General features: G+C 45.7%; 3 protein-coding genes across 3 annotated transcripts; 1 reads left to right on the top strand and 2 right to left on the bottom strand.

Moving 5' to 3' along the window:
• The first annotated feature begins 4,068 nt into the window (after window positions 1–4,068).
• On the top strand, window positions 4,069–9,754 carry LOC104443342 (calcium-transporting ATPase, endoplasmic reticulum-type). The gene is made up of 9 exons (XM_010056679.3): window positions 4,069–4,463; window positions 4,554–4,612; window positions 4,865–6,411; window positions 6,497–6,618; window positions 7,331–7,609; window positions 7,700–8,080; window positions 8,315–8,424; window positions 8,507–8,735; window positions 9,014–9,754. The coding sequence occupies exons 3-9, from the start codon at window positions 4,944–4,946 to the stop codon at window positions 9,572–9,574; spliced, it is 3,150 nt and encodes a 1,049-aa protein (XP_010054981.2). The 5' UTR covers window positions 4,069–4,463; window positions 4,554–4,612; window positions 4,865–4,943; the 3' UTR covers window positions 9,575–9,754.
• Window positions 9,755–9,960: 206 nt separating this feature from the next.
• Window positions 9,961–11,896, bottom strand: LOC104443340 (pentatricopeptide repeat-containing protein At5g08510). Its single transcript, XM_010056678.3, has 2 exons — window positions 10,764–11,896; window positions 9,961–10,671 (listed from the first exon to the last, which is right to left on the bottom strand). Exons 1-2 carry the CDS (start codon window positions 11,685–11,687, stop codon window positions 10,072–10,074), a joined length of 1,524 nt encoding a protein of 507 aa, XP_010054980.2. The 5' UTR covers window positions 11,688–11,896; the 3' UTR covers window positions 9,961–10,071.
• A 1,370-nt stretch (window positions 11,897–13,266) lies between these two features.
• On the bottom strand, window positions 13,267–15,478 carry LOC104443339 (pentatricopeptide repeat-containing protein At5g16420, mitochondrial; the record flags this gene model as incomplete). The annotated part of the gene is made up of 1 exon (XM_010056677.3): window positions 13,267–15,478. A coding segment is annotated over one exon (1,692 nt), but the record flags the coding sequence as incomplete, so codon positions are not given.
• Window positions 15,479–15,601: the final 123 nt, after the last annotated feature.

Below are 15,601 nucleotides of genomic sequence, written 5' to 3'. Positions count from 1 at the left end.
AAGTTCTTTTGGAGCAGCTCTAGCGTGGCGGGATTTCGTCCGTTGATTTTCATTTCTTCGTCTTGAAAATGGGCCCATCAGCTCAGCCCGGCCCACCATGTTTTGGAGGGAAGCCCGACCTTTCTTTCTTTCGGCCACCACGTGGCCTCCGATTTGTTTCGTCGAGGAAGAGGATCTTTCCATGACCTCTTGGTCCCTACTCGGAACCCGAGCACCAGCACTAGGGACCCATGCTCGGCCTTGATAGAACCAGGCTTAGGCAACGATGACCAGGGAACTATCAATCAAGGTCTCGGACATTGCCTCAAGGGACCGAGCCTGACCACTAAGGAACAGGACCCCAACGCCAATGACTTGGGCGCATGAGCCGGGTATTCAAGCATGGCTGCCAATTACCCAAGTGTGGGCACCAATGTCTTGAGAGACCTAGGCCCTAACTTGGACACTAGAGTTGAGTATCTAGGCATGACCGCTGTGGACTTAGGCATGGGCTTTGGGGTTTGGAGCTTGACTTCAAGAGATTGAGGTGCTTGTTAGTTGGACTCGGGAACTAAGTACCTAGCCTATGTGGGCCCAGGCAGGGGGGCAATTGTGACTTTGGCATGGGAGCCCAATACTTGGGCACTTGACCCCGGGTACTTGGACAAGGAGCATTGTTGTCTAGGGGTTGGGTGCCAATGACTTTGAGCATGAGAGTCAAGTGCTTGAGCACGGTCTTTGAGTACTTGGGTACGGTTGCTAGGGACCTGTTTGGGGGTGTTTGGGTATTGGGCTCGGCCTCAAGTGACTTGGGCTTGGCCATTGAGGATTCGAGTCTCGTTACCAATGACTTGGGTGTGGAGCCAGGTACTCAAGCATGGTTACCAAAGATCCAAACTTGGCCTTAATGGACGTAGGGTTGGTGTTAGTGACTTGGACACAAGAGTGGGCTACTTGGGCATGGCGGCTAAAGACTCAAGCATTAGCATTGGGGTCAATGGCCAATCTCTATGGACCTAGGTTCAACCTTAATGGACCTAAGCTTAGACGTTGATGACTTGGGCATGGGAGCCGAGTACTTAGGTATGACCAATGAGGACTCAGACCCAAGCACTAGGCTCTATAGGCATTTGCGTGGCTTTTGTGGATCCAATATTTGCTCAGGATTGGGGACCCAAAGCATAGGCTTGGCATCTATGGACCTAGGCCCGACGTCTATGGACTCGAGCTATGTTGTCGAGAACTTGGACACGGGCATCAAGGTTTTCATGTCCACGTGTCGAGGTCTTTGGTTTAAGTGCCGATATTTAGTCATACCTTAGAAAATGATTTTTAATCCTTAAAAAAAAATCAACTTTACTGAATTTAATTATTAGTTTACTATTGAAAATGAAAAAGATTTTCAGTTGACTTATAATGCTGGAAAAAATTATTTTCTGACAGAACATTTTCTGTGAATGTTTTTCTTCATTATACTCAAACTCATTAGTTGGCCATCATTAAAATAGATCCAAGGCCTTTCGCCACATAATTTAGAACACAATTAAGCAAAAGGTAGATTACAAACCAAGAGTTTACGATTTTTGTTGATCAAGCTTGTTAACGATAGTAACAAAGTCCTCAAAAGGTTTCTTTCACCATTTTTGCTTCTCGATACTATGAAGTAACTTATTCACCCCGCTGTGAATGCGTTGGTTCGGCGTTCGCCCCTCTTCCGGTTGGGGGAGGTTCAAACCACCGCAGGTCGCATTTGCGCGACTTAAGTACAGTGCCGTGGGAGGTGGGTCCCCATACTAACGTCGCTCTAGATTTACGTAAAAAAAATAAAAGTAACTCTAGACCTCCCTCATCAGCACAAGATAAAAATGAGTAAGCTTATCCTGCAAGCATTTTTGCCTGAATCAAGTCAAGTCAAGGAACGGTTCTCCAAGCGCGCGAGAAACCTGGAGGCATGACAAAAAGTCAAGTTCCTAGACTAGCGAGGTCCCCCTCGTTGCTTTTCGTCGGAAGTCGAATCATCCTTTTCCGTTTTCCTGGGATTGCTTTTGAACCCCGTACCTGTTGTGGCTCCTCCCCACCTAAACCTTTGACTAGAAAAAGGAAGAGAGGGGCACACTCGAGCCATTGCGGGCCCTACCAATATGCCTTCGCAATAGGAAAGTAGGGGGTTGAATAATGACTCTGAAAGCAAACTATCGAGTTCTCCTTAGGAGGCAAAGGCGTGGCAACGAGTCCATTGGCAGGAGACTCCCAGTCGCAGCAGGCCAACTTCATTCACCAACCGACCTCCAATATGGCCATCCACTAACACAACATGCCCACCACCCTCTTTTTCAACTTGGTTTTCTACTTACAAATTGAGTGATGGAATGGTTGAAAATTGTCTAAATAGTACTTAATTTATTATGTGATGGCTAATTCAAATTTAAACCTTTTAATTGTGTTAGCTTAATCCTGACTTTTTGACAACTTGTCAAATTAGTTATACATTTTTAAATTTTGTCAATTTAGTTTTAAACATTTTAACGATTTGCTAATTTAGTTATTTCGGTCGATTTTAATCTGGAAATCGTTGACATGACGGTGTACTCAGTGTTCAACTTTTTATGTGGCGCGATTGGCATTGATGCGAATTTTTTTTAAAATGTTATGATTTTCCTTTTTTTTTTTTTCTTTTGCCCTTTGTCAGCATGAGGCTATGGCTGCATTCTTGGCCCTTGATGAGGGCAACCCAGGTGTGAGTGTCACTTACCTGAGGCCGAGGGAGTGGTCATCAACGAGGCTTGACGGAGGGAAAATGGAAAAAGAAGAAGAGGAAAGAAAGAAAGAAAGAATAAAGTTCATAAAGATTAAAAAAATTATAACAAATTGAGTACGTTAATGTCGACTATATTATATAGAAGATTCGGCGTTAATTAGGAATAACTAAGTTTGACAAATCATTAAAGAGATTTAAGTAAAGAGTTTAAATCTGAATTGATAAGTTTGAGGAGAATTTGTATGCGTGAAATGTTTGGAAGTGAATTAATGGTCGCAAAATAATTTAGTGTTTTGGATAATTTTCTCAAAATAGATGTGGTGAAGCTCAAATGTCAGAAGGGAGAAGGAGGGCCACAATTTTTTTTTTTTTTTTTATAAACGATATTCAGAAAAGCGATATTCGCCATCGGATGACGGAACCGACGACGTCACGTGAAGTGTCGGGGAACTGCGGGGGTGGGTACTCAGAAGCTTCGTGGAATTTCAGTCCCCAAAAGTAAACATAAGATATAAGAATCGCAGAAAGAGAAATTCATTTGTTTATCGTATGGTAACACGCACGCCGCCGGCCCAACCGGCGGAGCAAAATTAACTTAACCAGAAAGGAGGCATTATTAATGGTCCATATCTCGGCCCCCTTCCCTGTCACCACCCATTTTCTTAATTTTTAACTTTTGGTTCCACGGTCGTATTCTATTACTCCCCCTTTTTTCTGCTTTAGATGCAATGATTATTGGAGCTGGATCCAGCCACCCCAACGACCATATGCCCGAATCAACTTCCTCTACAAGTTTGGAACTCAGCACATGTACAAACGACAAGCAAAGTAATGATCTTTAGTTTATCAAGTGACCAACCAATAGGATTCTACTATTCTTTGGAAGACGGAACTAATTGGCATATCGCGTAGACTGTTAGTACAGCTACTCAGTCTAACCAAAACATTTTTAAAAAAAAGAGAGGCTAAAAGTTACCCCCAACAATGCCGAGCGAAATTGAGTTGAATATGTTTCATCACCCGAGTATGACTCGACAAGAACATGAAAAAAGGTAAGGTTAGTTCAATTTCTGGGATGGTTCTAGAGATACTTTGCTAAAGGCGGAGGACTCTAGGAGTACTAATTTGTGTCTTTCTTCAGTGAAACGTTCAAATTTTGGCGTTATCTCGTCGTGACGTCTCCAGCAAGTTTCTGCTCCTTAGGATTCCACTGTGTCTGTCTGTGTGTGAGAGTACGGGGACGCGCGACCGGTCGCGCGTCAAACTGATTAGTACTTTCATTTAGCCCTACGTAAAGTCAACTTCCCGGGGATTAAAATCCGTTTTATTGTCGAAACGACGTGCCTCGTTCAAAATCCTTTCTTTGTAACCGTTCAGCGTCGTGGGAATTATTCTCGTTCGAGAGAGAGAGAGAGAGTAGATTCGTTTGGGGTGGCTTCTGTGATTCTCTGAGAAAAAGCAAAAGACGAAACCCAGTCGCAAGTTCAAATTTTGCGACGCATCGCAGTCGGCTGGTGTCTTGAAGATGATGGTAAACAGAGGGAACCCAAGAATTTCTCCTTTTGGGGTTTAGCGTTGTCTATAAGCCTGCTTCTTTTCTCGTTCGACTTGCCTGTGAAGCTCCTCATCCCACCTTCCGCGGTGCTTACTGCCTCGCCTTTCTCGTGCTTTTAAAGCTCTCCCTCTTCTCTTGTGACGCCAAGTTCCTGCTGGGTTCTTTGGCTTGGTAAGTTCTTTAGCTAGAATGCTAAACGTCCGGCTCTGCCTCTGCTCGAGTGTATTTCAGTTTTCAACTTCTCTTCTCTGTTGTTTGCAGTTTTAGCGTTCGTGCCTGGCGGTCTCGCTCCTTGTTTTGGTAGGGAGTCATACAGTCAGGTTAGTCTCTTATACAGAATTTCTTTGGTTTCTGCATGTCTCAGTAGATCCGTTGTAAATCAATTTTCGTAACTGGTTTTTGGTAGTCCGCGTAGAGAACTTTATGGCAGTTGCAATTTGAGAAGAAACGGCCAGTTTCTTCGGGCCCGGCTTCACATTGTTGGACAATAATACCTTCTCTCCATTAAGTAGAGAGCTCTCTTGCTTTTAGATTGTTCGTGTTAACACCATAAGTTCATTTTGTGGTCATAGGTGCGCTCGGATGAGTTCTTGGTAACTTCGGTCTGAGCTTCATACTGTCCGCGAAACTCGACTTCATAGTGGATGGTCAATGGAGGAAAGGCCATTTCCAGCATGGTCATGCTCGGTAGAGCAGTGTCTAAAGGAATACAAAGTGAAACTAGACAAGGGTCTTAGCTCTTATGAGGTTGAGAAGCTGCGTGAGAGATATGGCTGGAATGAACTTTCCAAAGAGAAGGGAAAGCCTTTATGGCGGCTCGTCCTAGATCAATTTGATGATATCCTTGTTAAGATACTTTTGGGTGCGGCGTTTATTTCGTTCATCTTAGCCTACATGCATGGAAGTGAGTCGGTTGATTCTGGTTTTGAGGCATATGTTGAACCCTTTGTGATTATGTTGATTTTGGTGCTTAACGCCATTGTTGGCGTGTGGCAAGAAAGTACTGCAGAAAAGGCACTTCATGCCCTCAAGGAGATGCAGTGTGAATCTGGAAGAGTTCTGAGGGATGGGTACTTGGTCCCTGATTTGCCTGCGAGGGAGCTTGTTCCAGGGGATATAGTAGAATTAAGGGTTGGGGACAAGGTCCCGGCTGATATGAGAGTCGTTTCGCTGAAGACATTGACATTCAGAGTGGAGCAGAGCTCATTGACTGGTGAGGCAATACCTGTTCTGAAAGGAACTAGTCCTATCGCTATGGTCGACTGTGAGTTGCAAGCCAAGGAAAATATGGTTTTTTCCGGTACTGTAGTTGTCAATGGGACCTGCATGTGTGTTGTTGTAAGCACCGGAATGAACACTGAGCTTGGGAAAATTCAAAAGCAAATACACGAGGCTTCTCTGGAAGAGACGGACACTCCCTTGAAAAAGAAGCTGGATGAATTTGGGGGCAGGCTTACCACTGCGATTGGGCTTGTTTGTCTCATCGTATGGATTACAAACTACAGAAACTTCCTCTCATGGGAGGTTGTGGATGGGTGGCCTGCAAATGTGCAGTTCTCATTCCAGAAGTGCACCTACTATTTTGAAATTGCAGTTGCCCTTGCTGTTGCTGCAATTCCAGAAGGTCTCCCTGCAGTTATTACGACTAGTTTAGCTTTAGGAACCAGGAAGATGGCACAAAAGAACGCAATAGTGCGGAAGCTTCCTAGTGTAGAAACTTTAGGATGCACAACTGTGATTTGCTCTGATAAAACAGGAACATTAACCACAAATCAGATGTCTGTTAGTGAATTTTTCACTTTGGGGGGGAAGACCACCACATCACGGATTTTCTATGTAGAAGGCACGACCTATGATCCGAAAGATGGCGGTATTGTTGATTGGAACTGCTACAACATGGATGCCAACTTACAAGCTGTCGCAGAAATCTGTGCAGTTTGCAATGACTCTGGGATATATAGTGAAGGTCGTCTTTTCCGAGCCACAGGATTGCCAACTGAGGCTGCTCTCAAGGTTTTAGTTGAAAAAATGGGAGTTCCAGATGCTACGATCAGGAACAAAATCCGTGATGCGAGGCTGGCTGCAAACTACTTGATTGATAGCAGATCAGTGAATTTAGGTGAGGATTGATCTGTTTCTTGCTCGGTATACAATTTGAAGTCATACAACTCTACTGTATATCTCACGAGTCTGGTTCAATATAGGCTGTTGTGATTGGTGGAACAAAAGGTCAAGACGAATTGCCACTTTGGAGTTTGATCGCATCCGGAAATCAATGAGTGTCATTGCCCGGGAGCCAACAGGGCGCAATCGCCTTCTTGTAAAGGTGAATAACAGAACAGTGTTACGTAGTAGCTTCTAATATGCAGGATGCGTCTTTATTCATGTTTGCAAGTTAAAAGTCAACCAGGTGTCAAATTCAAACATGTAGAAATACTTGGTGGTTTTTGTGTTCCCAGAAGATTGACTTCCTCGGATGCCTTATTGGAAGTCCACCAGAGTAGTTAAAAAATCTGCCTTGATTCTCCATTGGTTCTAGGTTTGATCAATCCTTAATATGCTACTGTAGAAGATTGGCTATTATAGATGCATTTCATGATCTTATATTTCTGATATTGCTCTGTCAAAGTTAACACAATTTGGTAAATCGAAGGGTAAAGTCATGCTTCTTTCTTATCTTATTTTTAAGTACAAAGTTCTAGAATTAACTTGGATCGAGTGTCTGTAAACCATGCTTTCAGTAGTATTTTTATATGAAGCTGTCAACCACATGGAATTTTTTTTCAGCCCTTGATTTAGGCAAGGAGCCAAAATATCGATAATGTGGAACCCATGGTTTTTATTTCACTCTGTTGAAGCAATATCATGAGGACTCTTATATCCAATCTCTAGGTTGTGATGAATTGGTTCGCAGTATCCCTTTTTTGATGCACTACCATGTATTTCTCTGAAAGGAAATTCATCTCGGGTTAGCTTTTCAAGTACTTGCCTGTATTCATCTAGTGTTGCTCATGAATTGTTTGTCGTGTCATATGCAGGGAGCTGTGGAGAGCTTACTGGATCGTAGTTCGCACGTTCAACTGGCAGATGGATCTCTTGTTCCCATTGATGAACCTTGTAAGGAACTACTGCTTTCAAAACTTATGGAGATGTCTTCAAAGGGGCTGCGATGCTTGGGATTGGCATATAAGGATGACCTCGGAGAATTTTCGGACTACAACAATGACAGCCATCCAGCCCATGGGAAGTTGCTGGACCCTGCCTTCTACTCCTCAGTTGAAAGTGACTTAGTTTTTGTAGGAGTTGTTGGATTACGAGTAAGCATCACATCTACTTGGTCAGTGTTACCTCCAGATGTTGCAGTTGTGATAATTTTCTGATTGTTGACTCGCAATCTCTTTCAACAGGATCCTCCGCGTGATGATATAGACAAGGCTATTGAGGATTGTCGAAGAGCAGGCATTAAGGTCATGGTGATAACTGGCGATAACAAGTCCACAGCTGAGGCCATTTGCCAGGAAATTAGATTGCTCGCTGAAAATGATCTACGGGGCAGAAGTTTCACAGGTAAAGAGTTCATGGATCTTTCTCCTTCGAAGCAGACTGAAATTCTGAAAACACCTGGAGGAATTGTTTTTTCTCGAGCGGAACCTAGGCACAAGCAAGAAATTGTGAGAATGCTGAAGGAGATGGGACAGATTGTTGCAATGACTGGTGATGGAGTGAATGATGCACCTGCACTTAAACTTGCTGACATTGGTATTGCCATGGGCATAACAGGAACAGAGGTCAGCTCAGAAGATTCTAAAATTGTCTAATTATTTGCCTGTGCCCTTTTTTTAAGATTAAATTACTACACATTGCTTTTTGAAGGATGCTCTAGGAACAGCAGTTGCTTATTTCTCCGAAATGTCATTATCCTTGTGTTTTCCTTGTATTCCTCCCATAACCCGGGCTAATGAAATGTTTATTTTCAAAGCAAGTAGAAGATGACATTATTAATCCTGCATGTGTACCTACAGGTGGCAAAAGAAGCTTCAGATATGGTTTTGGCAGATGATAATTTCGGTACCATAGTATCAGCGGTGGCAGAAGGTCGCTCTATCTACAATAACATGAAGGCTTTCATTCGGTGAGTATCTTGCTATTAGACGCGTAATTCACATTTCTTCCGCTATGTGGTTAGAAAATGAAGGTCTTGTTTCAATGTGCAGTTATATGATTTCGTCAAATGTCGGCGAGGTCATTTCCATTTTCTTGACTGCTGCATTGGGTATACCAGAATGTATGATACCTGTGCAGCTTCTGTGGGTAAATTTGGTCACCGATGGGCCACCTGCTACTGCTCTTGGTTTTAACCCTGCTGATGTTGATATCATGCAGAAGCCACCCCGCAAAAGTGATGATGCATTGATCACACCTTGGGTTCTCTTACGCTACTTGGTCAGTACTGTTTGATACTATCTGACCTACCATTGCATCTATATTCATCCAATTAGCATCTTAGTTCATGAAATGTTACTTCAGTTTTTACGAGTCGACTCGCATATTTTAAGTGTTACTGCAATTGTCGCTGAACGACAAAACCGCCCAATCCTCTTTTTAATTGCTGTGGCACTTTGCAATGTTGGGAATCAGAAGTGATTTACCACCATGTGTCGATGTTGAAAAGTATTGTTACTTTTGAGGTAGTTTACACTCTATGCTTAAAATTTTTACAGGTGATTGGCATGTATGTGGGCATGGCAACTGTCGGCATCTTCATCCTGTGGTACACGCAGCCATCTTTTCTGGGTATCAATCTTGTCAGTGATGGTCATACACTAATTGAACTTTCTCAGCTTCGCAACTGGGGAGAGTGCTCCTCATGGTCAAATTTTACCGTGACTCCTTTCACTGTGAGTGGGGGACAGACGATCGCCTTTGTCAATCCTTGTGACTACTTCACGGTTGGTAAGGTGAAAGCCATGACTCTATCACTCTCTGTCTTGGTGGCAATTGAGATGTTCAATTCCTTAAATGCCTTGTCGGAAGACAACAGCTTGCTCACAATGCCTCCCTGGAAAAACCCTTGGCTTTTGCTGGCCATGTCGATCTCCTTTGGGCTTCACTGTCTTATTCTCTATGTTCCACTCCTCGCCGATGTGTTTGGAATTGTTCCTTTGAGTTTGAGCGAGTGGGTGCTGGTCATATTGATTTCTGCACCGGTGGTCCTTATTGATGAGGTTCTTAAGTTGCTGGGAAGGAGTCGAAGAAGGAGAACAAAAGAGAAGAGTGCATAATCTACAGCTAGCTTGACAGTGTGACGAAGGAAACGACAACTGTACTAACTTATTTGGGAGCCTTTTTAAACAGTTCTTGTGTGAATTAAAGTTCATAAATTTCTTACAACAGCAAAAGTCAAAAGAGATCAATCTGTCCGTTATTGAATAAGATGAATATCTGGAAATGTTCGTTTCCCACTATTTTGTATTAGCAGCTCGGTATCCCTCGTTGCCTAGCTTTGCATGAGCAATAACTTGCTGCGTCCCACTGCTGTCAGTGGGTTTGAGAATTTTATGTCGAGTGCTTTGAGTACAATCTTGGAGGTCGACTATTGCACTACGTTAAAGTGGACTAAGTATGTCAACTGTGTACCTTGGGACGCTTACCCAATTTAACAAAAAAATAAAAAAAAACCGAAAGAGCTAATAATTGTACTTTGGGCAGCATTACACGGAATAATTACTTTCTAGGAGTGTCTCTTGCAAAAGAGAAAATACCCAAAGAATAACATCAATCAGAACTCTACAAGTTCACATTCAAAATCCGTTGGCTGTTTTTGAATCTTCATTGCAGCTGAAATACCCCACACCATGGCGTAAATTTCACTCGATTTTACATGCGACTTATCTTCGACTATAAACTTGTGGATTTCTCCTCCCTCTTGAATGATACTATATCCGGCTGCCTTTGTTATATTTTCTCCCTTCATCATCTTCCTTAGCTTTGCGACTCCATGCCATCGGCCCACTGACGCATATATGTTAGATAGGATGACATAATTTCCCGGGTTCCATGGCTCAAGCTCAATGAGGGACTCTGCTGCCTCCTCAGCAAATTCAACGTTGCCATGGAAACTGCAGGCTCCTAAAAGAGCACCCCATATCACAGAATCTGGCTTAATAGGCATACTTCGGATAAGATCACGAGCTTCTTGCAACTTGCCAGCACGACCTAGAAGATCAACCATGCAACCATAGTGCTCTAGTTTTGGAGAAATCCCATAATCGGTTCCCATTGATTTAAACAGCCGTTTGCCTTCTTCGACCAAGCCTCCATGGGTGCATGCCAAGAGAAGTCCCACAAATGTGATGTCATCTGGTATGATTCCTTCACTCTAGTGCACAATAAATTTGGAGACAGTAAACGTATTAACGGGAAATCTGGACCTCAATTCATGAGAAGAAACTAGTGAGGATGACAGCTTACCAGCATCAGGTCATAGAGCTCAAGAACCTCATTGCACTTTCCGTGGGCAGCCAAGCCAGTGATCATCGTATTCCAGGAGCACAATTCCCTTCTGCTTCCAATCTCATCAAACACCCTCCTCGCAGCATCAATTTTACCACACTTGCCGTACATCTCCAATAAAGCATTACACACATAGATGTTCTTGAAAAAACCATTTTCTCTTGCATATGTTTCAATCCTTTCCCCAATCTCCAGAGCACCAAGATTCGCGCAAGCTGGGAGAACACTAGCTACGGTAACTTCATTCGGTCTAAAGCCCCCCTCTTCCATCTCTAGAAACATCTTCAGGGCATCCTCACTGTGCCCGTTTTGCGAGTAACCCGATATGATGGACGTCCATGAGATCACGTTCTTACAAGGCATTCTCCTGAACAACTGCAAAGCTTCCACCATGTACCCGCGTTTCGCGTAGCCAGAAACAATGGAGTTCCAGACGGGTGTATCTCTCATGGGCGTTTCGTCGAACACCTGACGAGCTGATCCGAGTTCGCCAAGCTTAGCATACATATCGATCAGAGCCGTCAACGCGAAGACATCGAAGTCGAAACCGGACTTGACGAAATGGGTATGGAGCATCATGCCCGGCAGAGGCGAGGAAAGGGAGGCGGAGGCGGCGAAGAGGAAAGTGAAGGAGTGTTGGTTGGGAGGACAGCCACGGAGGCGCATTCGGGAGTAGAGGTGGAGGCATTGGAGGGGTTGGCGTTGAGAGGAGTAGGCCTGGATAAGCTTGTTGAAGGGGAAGAGAGTTGGGTTGGGAGCGTGGTCCAAGAGCCGGTGGGCGTAGGAGATGTCTGGGATCTGAAGGAGCTCGACGATGAGACGTTTGGTGTTGTCTATGCCGTTCCTGAGCGTGTAGGCATGAATTTGTCTCAATCGGTTCATAGGATGTTGTGAAGTATCGCCTGAAAACACAAATCACCCAAGAGAAACCATGGGAACCTGTGGAACAGCTATATTGCCAGCCACAACCTCCGCATAGCACAGTCGCTGGAGCCACTTTTTCGGTTTAGGAAATTTGTTTTCCTAACCTTTGAAGCATTCCATATTTTTTGTTGATCGCATATGATTTTCCATTGATGAATCATTTTCAGCTAAAAAATGCGTGAAAGTCTAGAGGGAAAGATTCTTTTATTCAAACAACACACCCTATGTCTTGTTCGTTCAGCGTTTACAAGGAATGTGCGCACCTATGGTTTTACTTTGGACAAGATCAATCCTGGATGCAACACGTTGTTTACTTCGACAATTTTGTACAAAGAAATTGCTATAGTTGTAAAAGCAAAACTGCAATCGTCACCATGCAGACACGGAACTTGCTGAAAGAAAAAACTTGATCTAAATAAATCAGGTGTGTCGTTTTACAAACATTTACATCTATCAAAGGTAAGAAGACTAATTTAAAGCTCTTCATGAGCGAGCGAGAGAGCATATGATTCCTGCTGCCAAAAATTTGAGGCAACCACTTCAATGTCTTCAGGGCTGTTTGGTTCAACTTTGGGGAAATGGCTTTGCATTTCCCCAAGTATCTTTAGAAGAATGGGCATTTGATGAATGCTGAAGTGTTTGGGAACTCTTATTTTTTTGGTGTAGCATTTTGCAAAATAGCTTTGAGATGAAAAGAAAAAGGAAAAAAAGAAAAGGAAAAAGGAGGAGGAGAGGTTGATGCAGAGCAGGGGAGCGAGTGGGAGGCAATCGGAGCCTAGTGGGGGAGGCGGCCGGTGGCTGTGGTGGTGGGGAGGCGATCGGATCTGGCCGGCTGAGCACTGCTCACTGCTCAGCCTGTCGCGTGGGTCGCGCAACGCCGGAGGCCGTGACCCACGCGATGGCGGTGCGTGGCCGTGGTGGGGAGGCGGCCGGTGGCTGGGTGGGGGGGGAGGGCGGGTCGCGCGACCCATGCACCGCCGTCCCGTGGGTCGAGCGACCTCGGGCGACCGGATCGGGCCGGCTCGGACCGCTTAGCCCGTCGCGTGGGTCGTATGACGCCGCTTGAGGCCGCGACCCACGCGATGGCGGTGCGTGGCGACCGGATCTCGGGCGGCCGAGCCGTGGCGTGGGTTGCGCGACGCCGCCGGAGGCCGCGACCCACGCAACGGTGGTGTGTGGCGACCGGATCTGGTCGGCCGAGCACCGCTCAACCGTCACGTGGGTCGCGCGACCCAAGCGACGCCGGGCCGAGGTCGCGACCCACGCGACGGTGGTGCATGCCCACGGCGGTGTGTGGCGACGGCCGTGCGTGGGAGACCAAAATTTGGTTGAGCTCCGCCAACCGAGCTTTGGTCTTGAAAAACAAGGAAGGCGAGGAAGACGATGAACAGTATTTTTGAGGGTAAAATAAGAAAACTCAATTATCGTGAGGGCAATATCGGAAGAAAAAAAAATCATTAAACCCCTTCAGCATTCCGAAAATGCCGAATGCCACCTGCTTTGGGCTTTCAGATTCAAGAGAATTCCAAATGCTAGCATTCCCCAAGTATAGCTCTAAATGCTGAACCAAACGGCTGAAATTTTTCCCAAGGGGCTTTCGGGGCTAAAAGCCCCTTGGGAATGCTGAACCAAACAACCCCGTCAGTCAAAGAGGAAGGCATCGGGGCAAGTCTGGGCAATCACTCCAACTATGCAGCCCAAGAACCCCGAGTGGGAACCTTTATTTCTGAATTATAATGAAATCACCCTGCAAGCTGGTAGTCTATAAAGTCCTAGAAAGCTTAATCCAGGTCCTGTCCATGCGTCACAGTTGCAACGCAGTAACTGGAAGCCAGCACAGCTTGAGCAATCAAACCTACATTTTCTTCTCGTTAGCATCGTGGTTTTCTCCCGCACCAAGACAAACTGCAATTATCAGTTCAAATTCTCTAGAGTTATATGCGCTAGAAACTTTCGCATGTCTATAGCGTACATTGCTTAAGGAAGCAAGGAGGTCGGACAGTTGAGACGTGAATCCTGGTACTCAAATTCCTGATGGTAATCCGTATTGACTGATATCAGAAAGTAGAAATCTCTGACATCACTCTCTCAACATGCCCATCCCCCCTGTCCAAATTACGGATACACTTCGTTACCAAAAACTCCCAAGAATCACTATCAAGTGATTGACAAGAAATGGCGGTCGACAGAATCCTGGAGATTTCTTCTACTCTTCCTACATTATAGAGACTCTCAATCAATATATAGTAAGTGGATTGATTCGGCATGCAACTTTTCTCCACCATCTCCTCGAAAATTCTTATGCCTTCATCCACATTACCCAACTCACAGAACCCTTTGATTAACATGTTATACGTAAAAGCATTGGGAACATGCCCTTTCTCCACCATGTCATCCCATAGCTTCCCTGCCTCGCACAACTCGCCCCTCTCACACATTCCGGCAATAAGTGTGTTGTATGTCAACACACTGGGAATAGATCCTTTCTCAAATTCATCAAAGAGCTTCTTGGCATCCGAAATCTTCCCTTCCTTGCAGAGCCAATATATAAGCGTGCTCGATATGACATTATCTGGCATACAGTTCTTGTGCAAAAGCCTCTTCCATAGTTCATAGGCATCGTCGACCTTCCCTTGCTCACACAAAACATCAATTACTCTACAGCAAAGCACCGAGCTTGGTACATACTTCTTCTCGAGCATATCGTCGAGCAAGTTGCGAGCTTCACCGGACTTCTTCTCCTTGCAGTAGGCTTCAATCATAACCCCATAAGTCACATCATTGGGCTCAACTCCCATTTCCTCCATATCATCCATGACCTTAATGGCATCGACCAACCTCCCCAACTTACAATACCCATCCATCAAAATGGTGTAGGTAGTGGCATCCGGCAGCCACCCGCGGTCCAGAATCTCGGAAAACACCCTCTTACCACCTTCCATATCCCCGCGAGACACATACCCACCCAGAACGGTGGTGTAAGTGACCACATTAGGAATCATGCCCATGGAGGGCATTTCGTCTAACACCTTGAGCGCGCCCTCCACATCGTTCTTCCTGCAGAGCGCTTTGATCAGAATGTTGCAGGTGAACACGTTGGGGACAACCCCGAATTTGGTCTTGGAGTTCTTGAAAATCGTGTGGACCAAATCGAAGCGCTTGTTTTGGACCAGAGCGTTGAGCAGAGTGTTCAAAGATCGGACGGAACGCTGGACGCCAAAGCCGTCAATGCCCAAGAACGTCCGGAGGGCCAACCTGGGCTTGCCCGCGAGGCCGTAATTGCGGATGACGAAGATGAAGACGTTCTCGCCGCAGGGGATGCGGGAGCCCCGGAGCTGCGAGAGGAGGGATTCCATGGGCTCGAAGGCGCGGGCGCGGGAGAGGCGTTGGATGATGGAGAGATAGGTGTCGTAGTTGTGGGAGAAGCCCCGGTGGTATTTGCCAGCGTAGTCGAAGATTTGGAGGGCGAGGTCGAGGTTCTGCTGGCGGCTCACCATGGAGGCCAGGCGCCTCGGGAAGAGGCGCTTGGGCCAGGGCTTGATGGGCGGCGTCACCGTGTAGGAGTTGAGATCGAGGGCGGGGGCGCTGCCGAGCTCGGCGTCGGGCAGCGAGTGGACGGCGACGGGCGGAGGGGGCGACGGCGGCGCGACCGCCGTTGAGGTGGCCGCGGCGGGTGCATCTCCACATCTCAATCGAGCGCCGCGAGGGGGCGTTGCGAATGGGACAGTGAGTATCCTCTGTTCGGGCAACGATTAATCGGACAGACGAGAAAATATCAGGGTCCCTCACCGCACGTGTTCGAATTAATCACATCAGCTTTTGACAAGTTCACGATAAAATCTAGGCTGTAGGATGTAATTAAGCATGCATTT

This window comes from Eucalyptus grandis, chromosome 5 (genome assembly GCF_016545825.1).
Source record: "Eucalyptus grandis isolate ANBG69807.140 chromosome 5, ASM1654582v1, whole genome shotgun sequence".
NCBI lineage: Eukaryota > Viridiplantae > Streptophyta > Magnoliopsida > Myrtales > Myrtaceae > Eucalyptus > Eucalyptus grandis.
Note: the sequence above shows the minus strand (reverse complement) of the source record. Positions and strands in the feature narration are given on the sequence as shown.